At 41.4% G+C, this 19580-nt stretch overlaps 1 protein-coding gene across 1 annotated transcript; it reads left to right on the forward strand.

Moving 5' to 3' along the window:
- Window positions 1-10903: 10903 nt before the first annotated feature.
- Window positions 10904-19169, forward strand: gga3a (golgi associated, gamma adaptin ear containing, ARF binding protein 3a). The gene is made up of 17 exons (XM_029157494.3): window positions 10904-11036; window positions 11572-11656; window positions 11826-11901; window positions 12005-12103; window positions 12210-12333; window positions 12458-12561; window positions 13900-13980; window positions 14105-14242; window positions 14580-14661; window positions 14853-14969; window positions 15108-15320; window positions 15433-15497; window positions 15582-15994; window positions 16523-16782; window positions 17237-17406; window positions 17582-17692; window positions 17783-19169. The coding sequence occupies exons 1-17, from the start codon at window positions 11000-11002 to the stop codon at window positions 17891-17893; spliced, it is 2286 nt and encodes a 761-aa protein (XP_029013327.1). The 5' UTR covers window positions 10904-10999; the 3' UTR covers window positions 17894-19169.
- Window positions 19170-19580: the final 411 nt, after the last annotated feature.

Consider the following 19580-nt stretch of genomic DNA (forward strand, 5'->3'; position numbering starts at 1 on the left):
GTACCCACGGTTTCCGATGCTTCTGTTGGGATTCAAGTTGAATCGTTGTATTGATTCCTTTTTGGACTTGAGTCAAGTGTTCCGCGTCACCTGGTTGAGTAAAACCTTTCAACACGTTATCACTCTCTGCGCCAGCAAAAATAGCACAGTTGCTATGCACAACAGAGCTACGGCCAGAATAGAGACAGGAGGAAACTCTCAGGTGTAGCTGCGATAATCATAACCTCGATGTTGACATTCAGACTGTTTGCTGGACCTGTGAGAGGAAGATGTCATTGCCACTGGTGTCTTTTACTGCTGTGCACACGTGTTCTTGTGTGCCTAAACTAGACGATTTGGACACTGATGTGTGGGTTTTACCTACAGTCCAGTCCTCATAGCTGTAAGTTAAATGCGTAAACTCTTATTTTGCCTGTCATTCACAGATTACTTCTACTGTATTGTCTTAAAGCAGATTTTTGTGAAAAAGGTCACTCCCACCTTTTCCAGGACCTCAGTGAAGGACATCTGTTCGTCTGTGGGCGCTTGTATGGAAGCAGCTGCGTTTGTTAGGACTCTCCTCCCTCCAGCAGAGATGCTGCAGGGCTCTGGTGCCTGAACGCACATCTGAGCAGGTGCTCTTAATTAAGCTCCTGGTGGTTCTGTATGGACGTCTAAACCCACGTGTGACCATCGGTGTGTGCTAGTGTGTCATTGCCCAGTGTGAGTTCGTTCTGTTACCCAGCCTCACTCCGGAACTCTCTCCACGGTTTGTACTGAGTAGCATAGACTCACTTTGTTTCCCTGTAGCCTGTGTGCAGTGTTTCGTTTTCACCCCGCTCAAGCTGCATGTTCTTATTTCAGTTAAATCAGTTTCACAGCTTAAGCCAATCAGTGCTTGTATTTGTGTGCGCTCGCTACTCCTTTTACAAAAAATCTTTCTTGCTCCTCGACTGCGCTTCACTGGTCTCTGCGTTTGGGTTCCACTCTGATTCAGTTCCATACTGTTCATAACAGTATAATTACTACTGCAAGGCAGGTTTGCAGGTCTAAAGAGCTGTACCACAATCATCTTAATTTTACTTTTAGCTTTAATTATCTAATGTCTCTTTATCCCCATCTATGGTATTTCAAAGCCTCTGTCCATTCAAGTAAAATTAGAGAGTCTATTAACTTGTTATATAATTAGTTATTACTATAAACTGGTGAAACATTCTGTCCTCCTCACATTGCGTTAAACATCACATTCACTCATAGTAAATAAAAATACAGACTAAAATTTTCAGAATTGAATAGAATAGATTATTCACTTAGTCAGTGGTCATTTCACATGTAAACGAAATTTGTCTCTGCATTTGACCCATTGGGGAGCTGGTGGGGAGTGGCTTGCTCAAGGACACCACTGGTGCAGGAGGCGGGGGATGGAACCGGCGACTTTCTGCATCTGCTGCTGCTCTACCAGGCTTTACCAGTCTGCCATAAAAATCAATGAACAGAATCTCTCTCTGAACCTCCTGAACTGTGAGGACAGGGCTGCCTGGAGCTTCAAATGAAGTCGTCCCACAGAGCAACCTTCAAGCCTCGTACATCAACACTAATACGCGTCTTTCTTTCTCAAAATGAGAAATGTTGTTCCATAAAAAAACACACGGCTCCGAGTCTTTGTGTTTGTCCCTATTATGGAAAAAGAACCCTTTGAAGACACACATACTGATTGACTGTGTAACATGGAAAATATTTTACGTGACCTTAGAGCTTTGTTATCCAATGCTTTATGTTCATCTAAGGTAATCTAAGGCAGTCCTTGGAAAAAAAAAAAACAATAAGTGCAATACAACATAGATTGTTCTGAGCTTTCAAAGCGCTCTGTTAGAAACTTCTTAAAATTCAATGCAATTAGTTTCAATTCACTTTATTTGCAAGGCGCCAATTCACAAATAAAAAGAGATTAGAAGGTTTGATGTCAGTATATGGAGGAGAGGTGAGGTTAAAGAAAGTTGTTTGATGTACGCCCTCCAGTGGATGTGATGACTCGGCCTCTACATCACCAAGGCGGCAACTGCGTTTTTGTCTGTTTTGTGTCATCCTGGTTCGTGACATGGTTTTCCTGTTAGGAATATTGTCACAGTTCATGTTTCTTAGTTACGTTCTTATTCATTTCCGGTTTTAGTTTGTACCATTTCCTGTTTAGCATCCTTACGCAGTTAACTCAGCTTTACGTCCGGTCATTGTTAACATCACCTGTGTATCATCAGTAATTAGTCATCAAGTATTTAAGCACCACCTCTCACCCCAGTACCTTGCCAGATTGTCTGCGTTGTTTTGACCAGCATTCCAGCATCTTGTGTTCCGTGTCTGACCTAGTTTGTTACCGACCTTGCCTTTAGTCCAGCCTCTGACAATCCAGTGCCGTAAGTTTTGACCTCGCCTTTGTCTACTCCTTGTCGGATCTAGTTTTTGCCTGCTACGTGTATGACCTTTGCCTGCCTGACCTCGAGTATTAAACTTTTGATCTTAACCAAGTCGACGCTGTGCATTTGGGTCCTTCCTCCATCGTGTGTTTGTGACAAACGTTAGTTCAATCAAGAAAGAGGGACCGGTCTGAAAACGCCCTGTTGTGAGTTCTTAGCAGTCTTAAAACCTATGGACCCCAGAGCCTATTTCATGCGTTATAGCCCCGCAGGGCTCTACCGGGGTCCGTAAAGTGTACTCCAGAATCTCATGGTCAGTGTTTACCAGGAAGGGTTGCGTCGCCCCCTCTAACCAATGTCACCACTCTTCCAGGGCCACCTTGACTGCGAGTAGCATCTTTCGGGTGTGACCGAGGACCACAAGGTGGTAACAGGCCTCAGCTACAAGGAAATGAATCTTGAATAGCGGTAGCATCCCAGCCTGTTTCAGACACCAGCGTGCAGAAGTCAATAGCATACAGTACTTTGGAGTGCTCTGTCTGCCCTGTCTCAGATTAACCAGCTTTTGGGCGGCCTCCTGACCTGGCTCTACTTCCTAAAAGATCTGTTTTAAAGCTTTAGAACGGTCAGAAATCCGAATGCAGCGGACCCATAGACAAAGCTCTGAGACAAGTCTGTTTTTAATACAAGGCAGGGTCCAGGTACAGGCCAAGGTCGTTACACAGGTAAGGCAGTGGCAACAGTATAGCAGGGAGCGGGCAGACACCGGTGAGTAGCAGGCAATGGTCGTTAGCATGTTAGCTTAGCAAAAGTACAAACGGGACAAGGCGGTCGGTCAAAAACAGGAGCAGGATCAAGAAACAAACGCTGGACAGTGGTGGGTATATGCAGCTATCTGGCAGACGAATGAGGTGAATACAATGGTAAATTACAAACGTGACCAGAAGTAAAACTGGAACTAAACATGGCAGGATAGAACCGGAACTGTATGCAAAATAAAACAGGAAATGGAGGTGATAACCAGGAGCCCGGCGACATGATATGCTATGTGTACGCCAGTTGTGTCCCAAGTTTCCCATGTTTTGTGTTCCTGTCCCCAGTAAGGTTTGTCTGGTCCTTGTGTGTGTTGTTCTTGTGTGCGTCCATGTTTAAGATTTTAGTCTATTGAGTTTTCCCTCTGCCCTGCAATGGTTTCTAGTTTAGTTGTTTGTGTATATTAGTTCCTGTATGTATACTGTACTCTAGCAGCGCTCTGAGTTTATTAACCTTCTTTGAATTATTTCAGTTATTAATAAAACTATTTGTATCTATGTTTTTGTCCCTGGGTCGTTGCATGTGGGTCCTCCACTCTAGCCTTGTTTGTAGTCGTCAGCAGCCTGTTTTTCTCCCGATCTTAAGCTTTTAAGCCCGAGGTTGTTTTCTAAGGGTTTTCTGAAAAATGGGATAGCTACATTCAAATGAATTTATCTCTGCAACCGCAAACTCTATTTGACATGCAAATAGTGTCATAATGTAGGGGACACTTGTGAGATGTAACATTAGTGTTGGTGTTACTGATGCGATGCTTATGAATAAAAGAAAAGTAAAATGTTTCAGTTATGTCTAAAGAGAAATGAATATCTAAGTAAAGCAGAGGCTGCTGAAACTTCTAACCCCCAAGAAATCATAGCACAGTCAGCGAACATCATCATGAACATCAGTGAAATGTTCATTCGTGTCCACCTTGTCCCAATCTGTCGATGTACACGCCACGAAGGGGGGGGGGGGGTTATAAAAATGAAGGAAAATAAAAATAATGCAAAAAGCTAATTATAAACATGGATGTTGATCGTGCACATCAACAAACCAAAAACAGGCTGGAGATCAGTGCACACACCACAAAGGCGTGATGCAATGAGCCGTCTGACTATCAGAGAGGAAGGAGCACTAAGTCAAGGAAAACATCTGCGTGAAAAGTGCCCTGAGTGATCTGTGAGCACCAAATAATAACAAGTAGCTCAGCTCGCTGTGAATTTGAAGGTGCAAAACCTTGAGCCAGCTCCAACTTGAGTGATTTCAACACAATGCCTAATGATTTAAAACCCATCCACTGTCTAGTTTTGTTGTTAATTTCAACATCCACTTTCATGACTACAATAGTGTTTGAAAACTAATTAAAATAAATTTCTGCACCCACAGCACAAAGTTAAGGTTGGAGAAAGGATAACACATAATAATTCACAACATCTTTATTGAAATTCAGCAAAAAACATGTTCGACTTCTAACCCACATAAGAATATTTCATTCGTTGATAAAGGTTGTTTTTTGATCTTTCCCTGGGAAGCTGAGGCTGTTAATATATAAATATACAATTCCTCTGCAAACTCAAATCTTTTTTAGAATGATGCTGCAGTTTCCAGTGGCCATCTGTCTTGAACCAAACCTCTCATTTGATGTCAGAGCTTTCACAGGCGGTACCTTTCTGCAGGAGGAAGCAGACGGTCCATTAAAGTGCATCATGTTTGATGGCGTCTCTGGCAGAGCATCAGTCGTCTCCATGATAAGCCGCCGCCTTCCTGTCTTTATTATGTCTTGTTATCAAATGTTTTTCAACCTCTCCATCCCTAGACATTCAAAGCCTCTCAGTCTGATTCTCCTCTGACCTGCCTGTCATCATTGTCATGCCTCCAACACAGACACACACACACAATCGTCTGTCCTGGAACAACCTTACCGCCTCCGTGATTTGTCATACTGTAAATGTGAAACTAGTTTCATTTATGGAATAGTAGTTGCATTCACACACTTGAGGCTGCTTGAAAATCCATTCATAGCCCACTGAATGATGATGAAGTGAACCAGGACAGACCATTACAGTAATACAATGTGAAAGGGGTGTTAAACTAAATCAGGCTTTATTTGCTCATTGTTGTAAAGACTATTTCTTCTATTCCTTTGCTTCTAGACTTGATGGCACAGAGTAAACAACTAAATGGACCCTCTTAAAGGTTCACGCCAGCAACTCTAACAAGCTGGATCAGAACCCCAGCGATGTCTGCCATTATTACCTGAAGGCAGATTTTTCTCTGCAAAATCAGACCAGCACATTAAACGCAGAGACTTTGTTACTGCTCAGTGAAAAGAAACAGTTGAAGTCGATGCTGGTGCTGTTTATAGGGAGAGTGAGAGCATGGGGTCTAGCTGAAACTCTCAACTCATTTCCTTTATCTCATCAATATTTTTCACGTATTTCCATATTTCATTTTTCCACCTGTTGTCTCATTTTGCTCCATATCAGCCTGTCAAGGGTTCCTTTAGTGTTGGTTTGCAAAGTGCTACTAAAGGTACACCCTTATAATAGTGAGAGGGAAATGTGAACAGCCTCCAGTCTCCGGCCTTTTTGTGTTTCTAGACGTAAATGAGTGGTAAGATTGTAAAAGCTCATACAGCTTCAAAATACGTAACAAATTAGCTCATTAGCGTTTGCCTTTTTACAGTCAGTTCTTCAAACTAAAGAGTAAGCACAGATGCTATCCAATATTGTGGTTAATCTCATGCCCTTTCTCCACTGCCTACAGAAACATGTAAGAGTCATTTCCTGTAATGAGGTGGACAAGTACCTGATGGTCTGTGCTTTAAGAGGCTTAGGGCTCTATTGTGACTGGGGCTTCATTTGTTATTCATTTCACATATCTGTGGCTCAGTGGCACAGACAGTAGTCGCCGCTGCTCCCAGCGTCTCAGCTGAAGTGAGGCTTAAATGTTTGCATCATTCCATCTCCTTCTGTTTTCCACTCTTTGTCTTTCTTTCCTTTAGTCCATGTTCAGCCTTGGGTTCTAAGGCTGTGTTTACTTTCTAAAAACTGGATTAAAATAAATAAGGGGATTTTCGTGTCCCTCCAGTTAGGAAACTTAGATGCATCCCATCTGCAGCCTTCTTTTATTTTGTGCTTTTGAGATGATCCCACCATGAAGCATGGTTCCTTACTGTACCCCCCTCATGTTGAGGACCCAGACAAAATTGTTCCCAGGTGTAACACTTCCATAAGTCTCAATTCAAGTCAACTAGATTAAAAAGAACTCTATAAATGCACAAAGTGCATTCCTGCTCTGCCTGACTCACTCTGACGTTCAGAATGCCATTTTCCAAAGTTACATCACTTGTGTGATGACGCATAAATAATTTCTTAGAAGGCATGAGCTCAGGTAGACACATATCACCAGCAACAGCTCAAATACTGTACAGTGTTTAATGTACTTTGGATCATCAACGTTATTCGTGTCAGGCATGATGTGTGCATGCCTGAAATAACAAAGTGAACCCACAGAATTGGATATATCTTTGACTTGAAAGGAAGGACCAGCCTCCTTTGACCACACATTAGTGCCCCCCCCCCCCCCCCCCTCGCTCTGCTCAAAGACACAAAGGAAGACCTGCAGACCATGCATTTGAAACGCATACAGAAACGGTCCCTGAACCACCATCCAGAGACCATCAGCGTAAAGTGGGAACATACTGTGCTGTGACGCAGACGTATCAGGCTCTAATAACTGCTGCTGGCATGTGTTACGAATGCAGGGTGTCATCAGTCATTCAGCTCAAAACACAGGCTGAGTCACTCGCTTTCTCTGTGTCTAAATGAACTTGTGAGGAACAAGCACAAAAACAGACACAAAAACAAAGTGCTGGAGAAAGTAAAGGGTTCATTTCAATCCTCCTGCTGTAAAAGTTAATTGTTTTGTTTTTGTGGAAGACAAGGAACAAGTCCTAACAATCGAGTAGACATCGCAACAGTATATAAGTGGCCAGAGGCAGATTGATATCCAGATACTTAAACCAGTCTTAGTCAGAGTGATACATTTTTCAAAAGTGGCCAGAGGCAAATTTGAAATCCAGCCCAGGGTCAAAAAAGCCAAGAGCACCTGAAGGTAACTCACAGGCAAAGAGTAATAAGGCAGAGGGAAATAAACACTTGTTCACATGTGGAAGTACCGTAACATCCTTGTGACAGAAACACAATATTCTTGTTGCACACCGGAATCCATGGAGGGTCTGAATTGTCCTTCCTCTCTCTGGGTGCTTTTAGGCATTGTTGAAACTTCAGAGAAACTTTGACAGAGCCTTTGGCTGATGCCTGTGGTTCCATTAAATTCTTCATTTCTTCAGTCTTGCATTGATCTGCTAATTTCACAGCGGTTTTACAAAATATATTACATCGTCACATGAATGGTTTCAGGAAATGATTAACATCCCCAGTAGCCCAATGTGCATCAACGAACTGTATCCAGATTCATTTAAATCTTCAAATTTCTTTGGATTCACTAATTGAAAGTTGGTGCAGTATTTTGCAGCAGCTGTGATTTCCTACAGCTCTCGTATGATCTGTACCCTGTGATGGAAGCAATCTGAGAGTGATGCCTTTTTTGTGTGTCTCTCTCTGTAGGTAATGGTTTTACTTTACATTTACTTTACTTTACTTTACTTTACAGCGGTCTGTTGGACAGGAGGGCGCAGACAGACGGGACAAGTCTTTACAAGCCAATTAGGGTGTGGGAGCGTGTGAGAGTAAGACGTCGTCCAAGCTACTACTAATTATAGACAACATTGCTCGTCCCCTGTGAGAGTTCGAGCCTTGAACACCTCCTTCAGCAGCAAATGTATGCACCCACAGTGCAAGGTCAGGCAAAATAAGCTCATCTCTGTGCTCTCGGAGTTCACTTGCCGATTCTTGATTTAGCTCATTCTTTTTCACACTGTTTTTATTTAGATTTGCATTCACCCACATATCTCATGTACCTTGATGCAGACATGTTTTTTAACTTCCTCTTGCAGTGTACTGCACCACAGTGAAGCCCCACAAGCAAGTGCAGAGCCTTATTCTTGATTGAACTGATTGAACCATCAGTTGAATGGAAGGTCTTGCGCACACTGATTTTATTTTGACTGTAAAGGCCTTGTTGATGCTGGAAATTTAATAGGCTTTGCTAACATGCAGACAAGTCTGACCTGACCTCTGGTAGGTCACACTCAAAGGATCTGAGCATTGATGATACAGTACTGCATATTTTATCATACTGTACACTGCAATATGCACCACTAGTTCCATTCATTCTGGTTCTGTAGCAAATGCAGCACATCTGATAACCTTGAACCTGATGTCTAAAGTGACAGACTATCAGAAGGAAAAAAAGAACCTTTACATCAAAGAGTCATTAAAAACTGTGTCAACCTTTGAATGAATATCCACGATAAACAGTACAATAATCATGTTGTTTCAGTGTGGTCATTATGAGCATCTTCTGTGTGCTGATGTTCTTTTGCTGTAGCTGAAAGCATTGCTGCTTTTAGAAGAGGTTCTCCAAGGCCATAAGCTGCCCCTTATACTAATGCTGAATGATAAGTCCCTTTTCATAAAACTAAAGAGAAGGCTCACTGTGCATCTACTCTTCGTGGAGCTCTTTTGAGCAAAACACAAATTATTAAGAAATCCTTGAATGCATGAGTGTGAGTATAATTTAAGTTTGATTATTAACATGAATCACATCCAGGTTGCTCTGAAATCAACCCACTGTCAAATGTGTTATTGAGCGCCTAAGTAAACTGCAGTGCAGTTCATCCACAGTGAAATCACTGGGCGGCTGAAGGGCAGGCACAGGTGTGGGGAACAGAAAGTGTGGTGTGGTAAGAGAGAGAGAGAGAGAGAGAGAGAGAGAGAGAGAGAGAGAGAGAGAGAGAGAGAGAGAGAGAGAGAGAAAGAGAGAAAGGGAACGACTGGCAGAGAACCTGCAAATTAGATAAGGACCCTTGAATGCACCTTTAAGCAAATTTTTTCAATGTCAGTGCTCACATTCATTTATCAATTTAAATATGCTTTGTGTCAATAATAGGCAAGATGACTGTATGGGAGGGCCTTGGAGGAATAGTAAAGGCTGAATTGTAAGGACGAGCAATTATATGTTTTCAATATCAGAGAAAAGCATGGTGCTGATGAGTTCTAGTGTAATTGTAGTACATTTGTACAGTTATATTAGTGAAACACACACACACACACACACACACACACACACACACACACACACACACACACACACACACACACACACACACACACACACACACACACACACACACATTTCAATTCAGTGATGAGAGTTATAAGGCAAAGCAACTGATGTCACATCCCTCAATTCTACTATTATACATTTCTCTCTACTATTATACACATTCATATTTTTGTTAGTGTCATATAGGTTTACATTACTGAATGTGGAATTCTATAGTTGAATCAAAATTTTCCTCGGCCTCGAAAACTTTCCGTGCGCCTTTCTGCGTGAAGTTTGCAAGTTCTCCCTGTGTCTGCATGGGTTCCTCTCACAGTCCAAAGATCGATTGGACATTGTAAATTGGCAGGTGTGAGTGTGGGAGTGAGTGATTGTGTCTCTCTGTATGGGGCCCTGTGATGGACTATTTTGCCCTATTGCCCCAATGTCACATTTTCAGAGTGAGTGAGTGAGTGAGTGAGTGAGTGAGTGAGTGAGTGAGTGAGTGAGTGAGTGACAGACATAGTATGTGTTTAATAACTCTTAAGATCACTGTAGATTTATTTCACTTCAATGGAGATTCAGACTCCTCATATTTTCATTTTTGGTGGGTCACCCCTGTATTAATGGCGTGTATTAATTAAGTAATAATGTTTTCAATATTTTGTAACGTCTTGTAGCTGAAAGGAACTATAGCCGACTGTGAAGAGCTGCGACCTGTGCAAAGCAAAAACTGTTGTGGATGTCACAGATTCTGGACACTTAATTGTTAAGTGTACACAGGGTGGAGCTAAATAATAGTTATAGTGATGTAATGAGTTTGAAAGATATTTTTACCAGCTCTGGATGTGTTTGGTTTGAACTTTGCCTGAGGTACGTAATATACAGACTACTACCAGTGACTACTGCCAGACCAATTACATACTACTGCATACTGTCACCACACAGTAAATACTCATTGTCTGAGCTTTTAGCACCACCACATTACCACGAATTAACAGTGTTAAACAAGCTGGACTGGAGGCAGGCGAGTGGTTCATGTTCTCAACACTACACTGAAGTCTGTGCCATGGGCTCAAGGTGGCTCCCACAGGTAATGCCAAACTGTGAAAAGTGAATAACCACTGGTACTTATGAAGAATCCTTGTTAACAGAAAAAATATACTTTTCTCCACCGGGATGACAACAAAACACAAAACGCTAAAGTAGTTCGCTAACAATTAGACCCAACACGTGAAACTTTGGATGGCGCACGGGCTCAATCCTAGATTTACGCCTGAGATTTAAAAAAATGTGCGCCTAGGAGATAACGATGTAGAATGAGAGGTTCAGCCGCGACTCAGCCAACCAGGCAGACCTCATATCGCTCCGCATATATGACAAGCAGAGAAGCTGGCATGATACAAACTCGCACAGGTAGCTATGTTAAAATCTATTCCATGAAGTCTTCTGTTCCGCTGGAGCTTGAATTTGTTTTTTATGTAAAGTTCTTGGTCTTAGGTCTTTGAAGTTGCCGTCATGAACACTCGCGTGTCGGACAGTACGTGAAAGCAGCACGAGTGACGCGCTGCCCTCGTGACGGCGCAAACATGGCGGGTGACGGAGAGTCGCTGGAGTCCTGGCTCAGTAAGTGCATGTTGACGCTCCTTTCTTGCGTCATTTATTGATCGCAGAGGCTTGCGCTTCGATGCCGCACACTCGTAGGTGGCCGCAGCCGCAGCCGAAGCCCCGTGACGTGCTTCTAGCGTCGTAATAACGCCTCTGTCACAGCCAGGGGAGCTGGCGGCAGCCGACAGGCACCGCTACGCACATTCAGCTTTGAAGTTTGCTCCACTTTCATCGTATTTGTGTGGAAACGCATGCGAAGCCGCGGCCGCCTGGCCTCGTCATAATAAACACATAAAACACACCCCGATCAGTGAGGTGTGTGGGGTCACACTAACAAGCTAAGATTAGCTCAACTCTTAGGATAACAGGAGGCTGCCTCGGTCTCTCTGGGGTTAGAGCTGCAGGAGGATTGACCTAAACCTTGGCCAAGATCATTCAACACAAGCCTCTGGTGTCTATCGACGCCTGTGTAGCGTTAATAGAGGCTCTGGCAACATCTGAGGTTCTATCAGGGATCAATAATGATGAGATGCTGTGTTCTTGTCCTTCTCAGACAAAGCCACCAACCCTTCTAACAGGCAGGAGGACTGGGAGTATATAATGGGATTTTGTGACCAAATCAATAAGGAGCTGGAAGGGTAGGGTCACATTTATTCAATAAAGGCAGTGTCTCCAGCAGCACTGAGTCACGCCCGTCCGGCGCTGCTGTTCTGCGTGCTCATTGTGCTAAACACATCCAGCTTTTAATAAGGTTCTTGAGATTGTACCCTCACGTGTTTGTAATGGAGTGTGTTTTGGATTTTTCAGTCCACAAATATCCGTTAGACTGCTGGCTCACAAGATTCAGTCGCCTCAAGAATGGGAGGCCATGCAAGCGTTACTGGTCCGTAGTGAAATCATTCTGTCTAATCTTACACATTTTGTACAGTATACAGTAAGTAAGCGCTGATGAACTGTGTTTATTTGAGTTTGTTTTCCTCGTGCAGGTTCTTGAGGCCTGTATGAAGAACTGTGGGCGCAGGTTTCACAATGAAGTTGGAAAATTTAGGTTTTTAAATGAATTAATTAAGGTGGTCTCACCCAAAGTGAGTACTGTGAATGTTCAGCGCACAACTTAAAGGGCTGCGGCCCCATTATTCAGGGTTTGTTGTAGTTCTAGTCGTTCCAATTGTACATTTCTTATTTTTTTAGTACTTGGGAGAAAAAGTATCAGAAACCGTGAAGACAAAAGTAATCGAGATGCTGTACAGTTGGACGCTGTCATTACCAGATGAAGCAAAGATCTGTGAAGCTTATCAGATGCTGAAATCGCAGGGTGAGACATCATCCACTTCCAATAATACAGTCAATGTGCTGATAAGATAATAACACACTTAAGATGCTTGATGTTTAAAATAAAATAATCACTCTGACAATTGCTATTTATTTTGATTTTCTAGGTATTGTTATAGGTGACCCAGAAATTTCTCCTGATGCTACACTAATACCGTCGCCCTCTCCTCGACCCAGGAATCCTGTGTTTGATGATGAGAAGAAGAGTAAGGTAAGAAATTATTTTGGGATCTGAATGTGTGAAAACTGCAACTCTCTGCAAATAGCTCTGTTTCTACCACAGAAACAGATTTAGGTTGACTTAATTCCTTTTCTGCCTTTCTAAAGTTTATCTGTGTTCAGAAAAAAGTCTGACATCTAAGAATGCAGCAAGCTGAGGTGAAAAAACAGTGGAGCTGGAGTTTTGCTTTAGTTTGATTATACACAGTGTGTATAGTAATAAAAGGTGTGTGAAGATGTGCCAGAAGATCTTTATGTGTGTTTAGTAAATATGTGTGCGTTTCAGTTAAGGGACATTGTTTTGGGGCCTAAACGTTTTTTTAATAGTTTGACAGTATACAATATTTCACGTGCTCACTAAACATGAACCTAAATTCAGCCAACTCACTAATCCAGCAAACATCTGTTACATTAAACCACAACTGGATATAACCTGTTAACTACTGCCTACAGTGGGTGCTAAAAGATGTCATTATTACCATTGACAGTAAGACAGTTTTTACTGTTCCTTGTTACTCTGACTGTTTGGGATTAGTGGGGTCAGACACACGTCCCTTCTTCCTAGACCGACCAGTCACGTGTCATGATGTCTAACAGGTGACCAGCCTTACCTAAACACTTACCAGTCTATCCACTCTAGACCTGCATGTTGTCAGCTTTTTTCTATTCTGGCCGTTTCTTTTCTTCATATTTTTCATTGTTGAAACAAGTTGATTAAAGGCAACCAAATCAATGCCCATTAATCTAGAATCATGTTATATTTGATGCAAAACAAGGTTAATGTCTGAAAATTGTTTTAAATATGCAACACTGAGCTGCTTCTCAGTACTTAGTTCACTTAATGTTAAAATTCATGTCTTCTACACAGTTAATCATAACCATAAAAAAGGGAACACTAGGTCCCCATTGTTAACTATGTTAAAGGTAATAGAATGGAAAAAGGTCCAAGCTATTTTAAAAATGGTTATTCATAATGTCATTATACTGGAATCTCGTTCTAACAAAGACTCATTTGTTTTGTCTCTGTAGTTAATTTGAATCATTCCTTCTGAATGGTTCAAATTTTTGTTGGAGTCTTTCTAAGTCTTGCTCTTGCATCAATTGCAAACTATTTGCTTAAGGGCATGCAGTGAATAGTATTAGGTTATGTGGGTTAACGTCCGTGATCCTTTTACTTGGCAGTGCACCAAAACAAGTCACAGCTCCATGTTGCGCTGACAGCAGTTAATCAGTGGGCTGAGTTGTTCTGACTGGGACTGGTGTCACTCTGATGCATATGGGAAAAGGCCTGAAATATTTACTTTTTGATCATTGTCACACCTCTGAGCAGAGACTATCAGAGCTGCTGAAGAGCAAAAAACCTGAAGATCTGCAAGAGGCTAATCGTCTTATCAAGAATATGGTGAAGGAGGTGTGTAAATGCAGAGTAACTATTTGTGTGCGTGCGCGCATGTGGATTGTGTTTAATACTTTCTAAATTAACACTGTATTGATTTGTAACAACAAACGGCACTTGCGTTCTTGTTTCCCCTCAGGATGAAGTCAGGATGCAGAAAGCTGTAAAGCTAAAAAGTACACTGGAGGCAGTCAGCAACAGTGTCAAACTCCTTAATGAGATGCTTGCTCACTTCAGCCCAGACGACTCTGCAGAAGAAGACAAGGAACTCATTAAGGTCTATTAGTGTACCATAACCTTTTGAGAAAAAAACATTGCTTGTGTTTTTGCCTTAATTTACCTTTTTTAAAACACTTCACTCCAGACTTTGCCTAAATAACCCCAAGCTTCTAATGAATTAATACAGTTTAATACATTTTAAAGGAAGCAATGGAAAGGGGCTCAACTTGAGACAGTCCTGTTCTATATTTATAAGTCATATACTTGTACCATTATAGAAATAAATATAAATTTCCATATGCGTGAAAATTAAATAGTCTCATACGGGAAGGGTCTTTATGTATCCAGACATTAACTGTTGATTTTCACTTTTATGTATTCATTTATTTTTGCAGGAGCTTTATGCCGACTGTGACAAACTTAGGCAGTCAGTGTTTAACCTTGCTACTGAGACGGAAGATAATGACTCCAGTCTGGGTAAGAAAGCTTTTATTTAGCCCTGTTGAATTTGAAAATGTCACTATGCTACATCATTTTCATAAATGCTCATTAAACAGGCCTTGTGCCAAGGCGCCCACTTGCTTGAAGACAGTTTTAAACAAGATTTGGTAGACTCTGAATATTTGTATTTGTTTTGAGTAAATAAACTTTTTGAATGTAATTGCCAGGAGAAATCCTGCAGGCCAGTGATGACCTCTCCCACTGTATTAATTCCTATAAGAAGATTGTGGAAGGACAGAAAATAAATGGAGAGACTGAAGAAGCACAACCACCAGCCAGACGAGGTGACTTTAAAACGTTATAAGGAGAACATTTGGCTCTGGAATTCGTTGAGATATTTCATCGATAGACTCACACAAAGCATTATCTGACTGAATACCTCTATTATTTTAAATTGTTCCGGTCTTTTCTTCTCCTGACAGGCACTGGCAGCACACACCATTCAGAGATTTTAATCGACCTGACTGGTCTAGGCGTCCAAAGCCCCTCTCCAGCGGAACAACAACCCCTGGCCGCTCCTCTGCCTCTTCCTGCTGGCTCGCTGTGTGGCTCTGCTGCTGCTGACCGTCAGTCTGAAAACCTCCACGCACCCTCTGCTGCACTCTCTCTGCTGGATGAAGAACTACTGTCTTTAGGTCACAAGCACTATATTGTGCCACGAGTCTGTGTTTTTAAAAACATACGAAAGGAACAGAAATCTCACAATGTAATTGAAGAACAGTCTGTTTATGTGTGGACACGTTTCAGGCCTTGGTGAACCTGTTTCTACTACACCTTCTTTAACAAACCATGGAAACCTCAATCAGATACAGGTATTTCAATTAATAGCAATAATTTGCACTAATGTCAGTTGTGATCTTATGGTTTTCTGTGTTTATTTTAAATATGCTTTCTAGGATTCCAGTCAGGAGTTGCATCTCTTTGACACTGCTTCATCTTCTGGTCCAACCGTTTGTACACCTTCACTTATTCCAGATGTCCTCTCTGCGACCGTTGCTCCAGTTACCACTGTCAAGTCCTCCACATCTTCCTTGAGCTTTCCTGATCCGGTCTTCACTACATCCCCTGTTTCTATAGAAACCGTTTCAACACAATCAGTCCTATTCCCACCTCCAAACAGTTCATTACTGACCTCCTGTGTGCCAGCTGCCTTGTCTCAGTCATTCAGCACGGCTTCTCCTGCTCCCCAATCTACACATGTCACAGGACAAAAGGTGTCTACTTCACATGGAGCTTTGCAGTCTCCTTCATCTTCTCTCAGTCACAATCTGCAAGATCTTGCCTTGCTGGATCTGGGCAATGCTAAAATGTGAGTTATGCCAGCTATGAATGGAATATTACATTTTTTATTACCTATAGTTGTATATTTTGTGAATTATTTTTGGTTAGTGCGTGTGATGCATAGCCTTGGTGCATTCAATAGGTTTTTAATGTTTGGCATGATTGGCCTTGATGAAAATACTACAAGTAAGTCTTTTTGGATGTCAATGGGAGTTTTACTCTTGGCAGGTGAGCAGAGTTTTGAATTCTCCAACCGAGGAGCATAATTCACAGCACTCTCTGAAAGACCCTGATAAATGCTTAGAAAACTTCAGAGCACTTCTTAACTCACTTTGTTCCTAAAACCAATTTGTGAATGCTTGTTTTGAAGCCGCCTTTGTGTGTGTGTGCTGCCTCCTATTCAGATATCAGTTGACTTTATTTTATGCTGAGGTTGTTTCTTTTCTAAGATTATTAACAAGAGTGTGTGGGCTTTGAAATGTTAGATTCAATTATCACTCTTGCTGCTTTTAGTCTTTTAAATTTGTAGAACCAATCATTTTCTTTCTCTCTTAAGTCCACACAGTACACCCATTGTGATGACAGACTTCGGCAGCTTGCTGGCCAAGACTGATGGTCTCCCCATCTCTAGTACTTTGTCTAGCGGTACTTTTTTTTCCACAACATCCACCTGCACACCAGAGAAGAGTGTGGCAGACGACAGCCCTCTTTTGCGCTCTCTGTCTCCCCTCCTAACCCTGAGCGAGGCTAGTCCAGCCAGGGGACAGGAAGCATCCCTGGCTAGTGTCTTTGTCCCATTGGATGCCATCAAGCCAAGTGAGTTCTAGGAAATCAGCTTGATCCTCATGTCAGTCTGATAAAAATGGTCCTGTAGTAGTACTAGGTACAATTCTAAAAGGCCATACCAGCAAGCCTAACAGTCAGCTACAGTACTGTGTTTGCAAGACTTGGCTGTATCAGGGACATTGCTGCAGAGATAATGAGCTTGGACACTTTAAATCCTAGAACAGGCTATAGGAAAACAAGGCAGTCTAATTAAAAATTGAGACTTTGGTTATACTGGTTTGCGACTAGTGCCACTTGGTGGTGACAGTAATAACATGCACACAACTAAAAAATAAGCTTGTTTCTGTTCTGAAAGTAATAACCACCAAACTTCACATAGGGGGTAATGGGAAGCATTTTTTTAGACGTAAAACAAACTACCAACTCATTGTTGTGAAGTACTGTAGTTACATTTCTTCTTCTCTATTTGTGTGCAAAATGTCAGGTAAAATGTGTCCTGTGACAGCCTACGACAAGAATGGCGTCCGCCTACTGCTGCATTTTGCTGCCGACTGCCCACCAGGCAGACCTGACGTACTGGTGATGGTGGCATCCATGCTTAACACGGCCCCGTTGCCAGTCAAAGGCATTGTTCTGCAGGCTGCTGTACCCAAGGTGAAACTCACTACAAGTGTGATACCACAGTCGCTACGTAGGAAGCAACAGTGTGTGTTTATATTTATACTGTTTAGCATTCGATTGGAAGATTTTCAACTTGTGAAATTAAATATTTGCCTGAAAATGCATTCTGTGTGGGAAGCGGCTTCTAATGAATGTTTACTTTCTTTAGACCATGAAAGTGAGGTTGCAGCCACCATCGGGGACAGAGTTGGCTCCCTTTAACCCAATCCTTCCCCCTGCTGCCATCACTCAGGTCATGTTGCTTGCCAATCCTCTCAAGGTACAAAAAAAGCTTAATTTACAACTTTACTTGAGCATGGTTTTACCCATTTTTAAGATAATGACTTACATATGTATGTGTTTTCTGCAGGAGAAAGTTCGCATGAGATACAAACTGACATTTCTGCTTGGAGAGCAGGCACTCACAGAGGTGGGGGAGGTGAACGAATTTCCACCCGCTGATGAATGGGGGGCTCTATAGCCCTGCATAAACCTCCAATAAAACGGCCACAAACTACAACACATATTTAATCAAATAGTTGGTCTGTTTAACTTGAAGGTCTTACACCTAAGTGGACTTTGGAGGTATGTTTCTGCTAAGGTGGCCAACTACAGTAGCATAGTAGTACTGTAAGCATACACTATAGCAGTCCTAGACGTAGTGAGTCTGGTGCTACAGTACAATAAGTAGTGTTAAATGATTAAACACAAATGGTTAAGTTACTATTATTTTAACCTTTTCATTCATTTAATTGTCTTTTATCTTTTTAAATATCTTTTCTACTGTTTGGAGAATACTTTCACTTTTGGATACCAGTCAGTCTTAAGGTAGAGCTGAAACACATGTTCTGAGTTCTGGGGTCACACAGCCCTGTAACCACAATGTTTAACCTGATGAGCTGTTGGTCTTTAAGAAACTAGGTGAAGTTATTTTAGAAGTAGACAAGAGCTTATTTGTTGTTATGTACAATGCACTAGTTGATTTATCATCTGTTACTCTCAGCTGGATTCAACAATTGCTGCTGTACACTGTTGTCTGAGTTCTCTACTAAGACATCACTCAGACCTTTTCTGTATTGTGTTGGAGTTTAGTATTTATTGTAATGAATGTATTATTTATTTTACTTCTTTGTGATATTGCAGTGTACTGCACAGAATACTGATTTAGCACTTTCAGTATTGCAGCTACGGGTGTTTGTGTCAATGCTACCAAATATACAGACGAGCCGTTACTAACATGATATGTTACATTATATAGCAACAGTGGTTTGAGCGCCAGACATTGTTTTAGACTACATGTAATTAAACCAGCATAAAACCCCACCGAGCATAAACTGTATAAGTGCATTTGGTAGTGCAGCTCAGTGGAGAGTTAATCCTGGGAGGCAAGCAAATAACAGGAAAATAATTAAATGAAGTAAATAACATTTACCTTTTCATATGTTTTGCCACATTCCGGAAAGCAAACCTTACCTGCACCAGCAAGAAATGTAAAGCTTGTGTGGGAGCTTTGTATATTGAACAAGAACAAGCCTTGGGAAAACATATCTGTAATTAAAACTGTCTGTCTTTCAAGCATTGGATTTATGCTGATGCTAATGTTTGTCTTTCTGGGATTGTATATGAGAGTTGCTACATATTTCTTAATTAAATATTTATTTGTCTTATATATTCAATAAACTTCTTATTGCATATTTCTTGAAAAGCTATTTCTGTGCATGGGCAAAATAAAGGTTCTGACGGTTATATTTGTATAACACTTTGTACATGTCTGTCTAAATATCCATTGTTTAAAATATTTATACAAAAGCACATTATTTATGAATTGTTATTGCGCAATAACAAATATTTATATTTTAGCTGTACTGTGTTTAAGTATAAAAGTTACTCAAAATCCCAGAAATTAAAAAATAATCCCCAAAATTCTTTCATTCCCATTCACCAGGGGTTAAGTCCACTAAGCTTTTGTAACAGAAGCTCGACCTAAGGGTTTGGGAACAGATCAACCAGCACAGCAGACCTTTAGGGAGTGTTAAAGGAGACTTGGGAACAGAATCGCACGTGAAAATCAGAGTAAAACTGAAAGTGAATTTAAAAATAGGTCTGTGGGTGTTTTCAAACTCATGATAGACTATACAATAAATGCCAAATTACACATAGTACGTACA

This window comes from Betta splendens, chromosome 1, assembly GCF_900634795.4.
Source record: "Betta splendens chromosome 1, fBetSpl5.4, whole genome shotgun sequence".
Taxonomy (NCBI): Eukaryota; Metazoa; Chordata; class Actinopteri; order Anabantiformes; family Osphronemidae; genus Betta; species Betta splendens.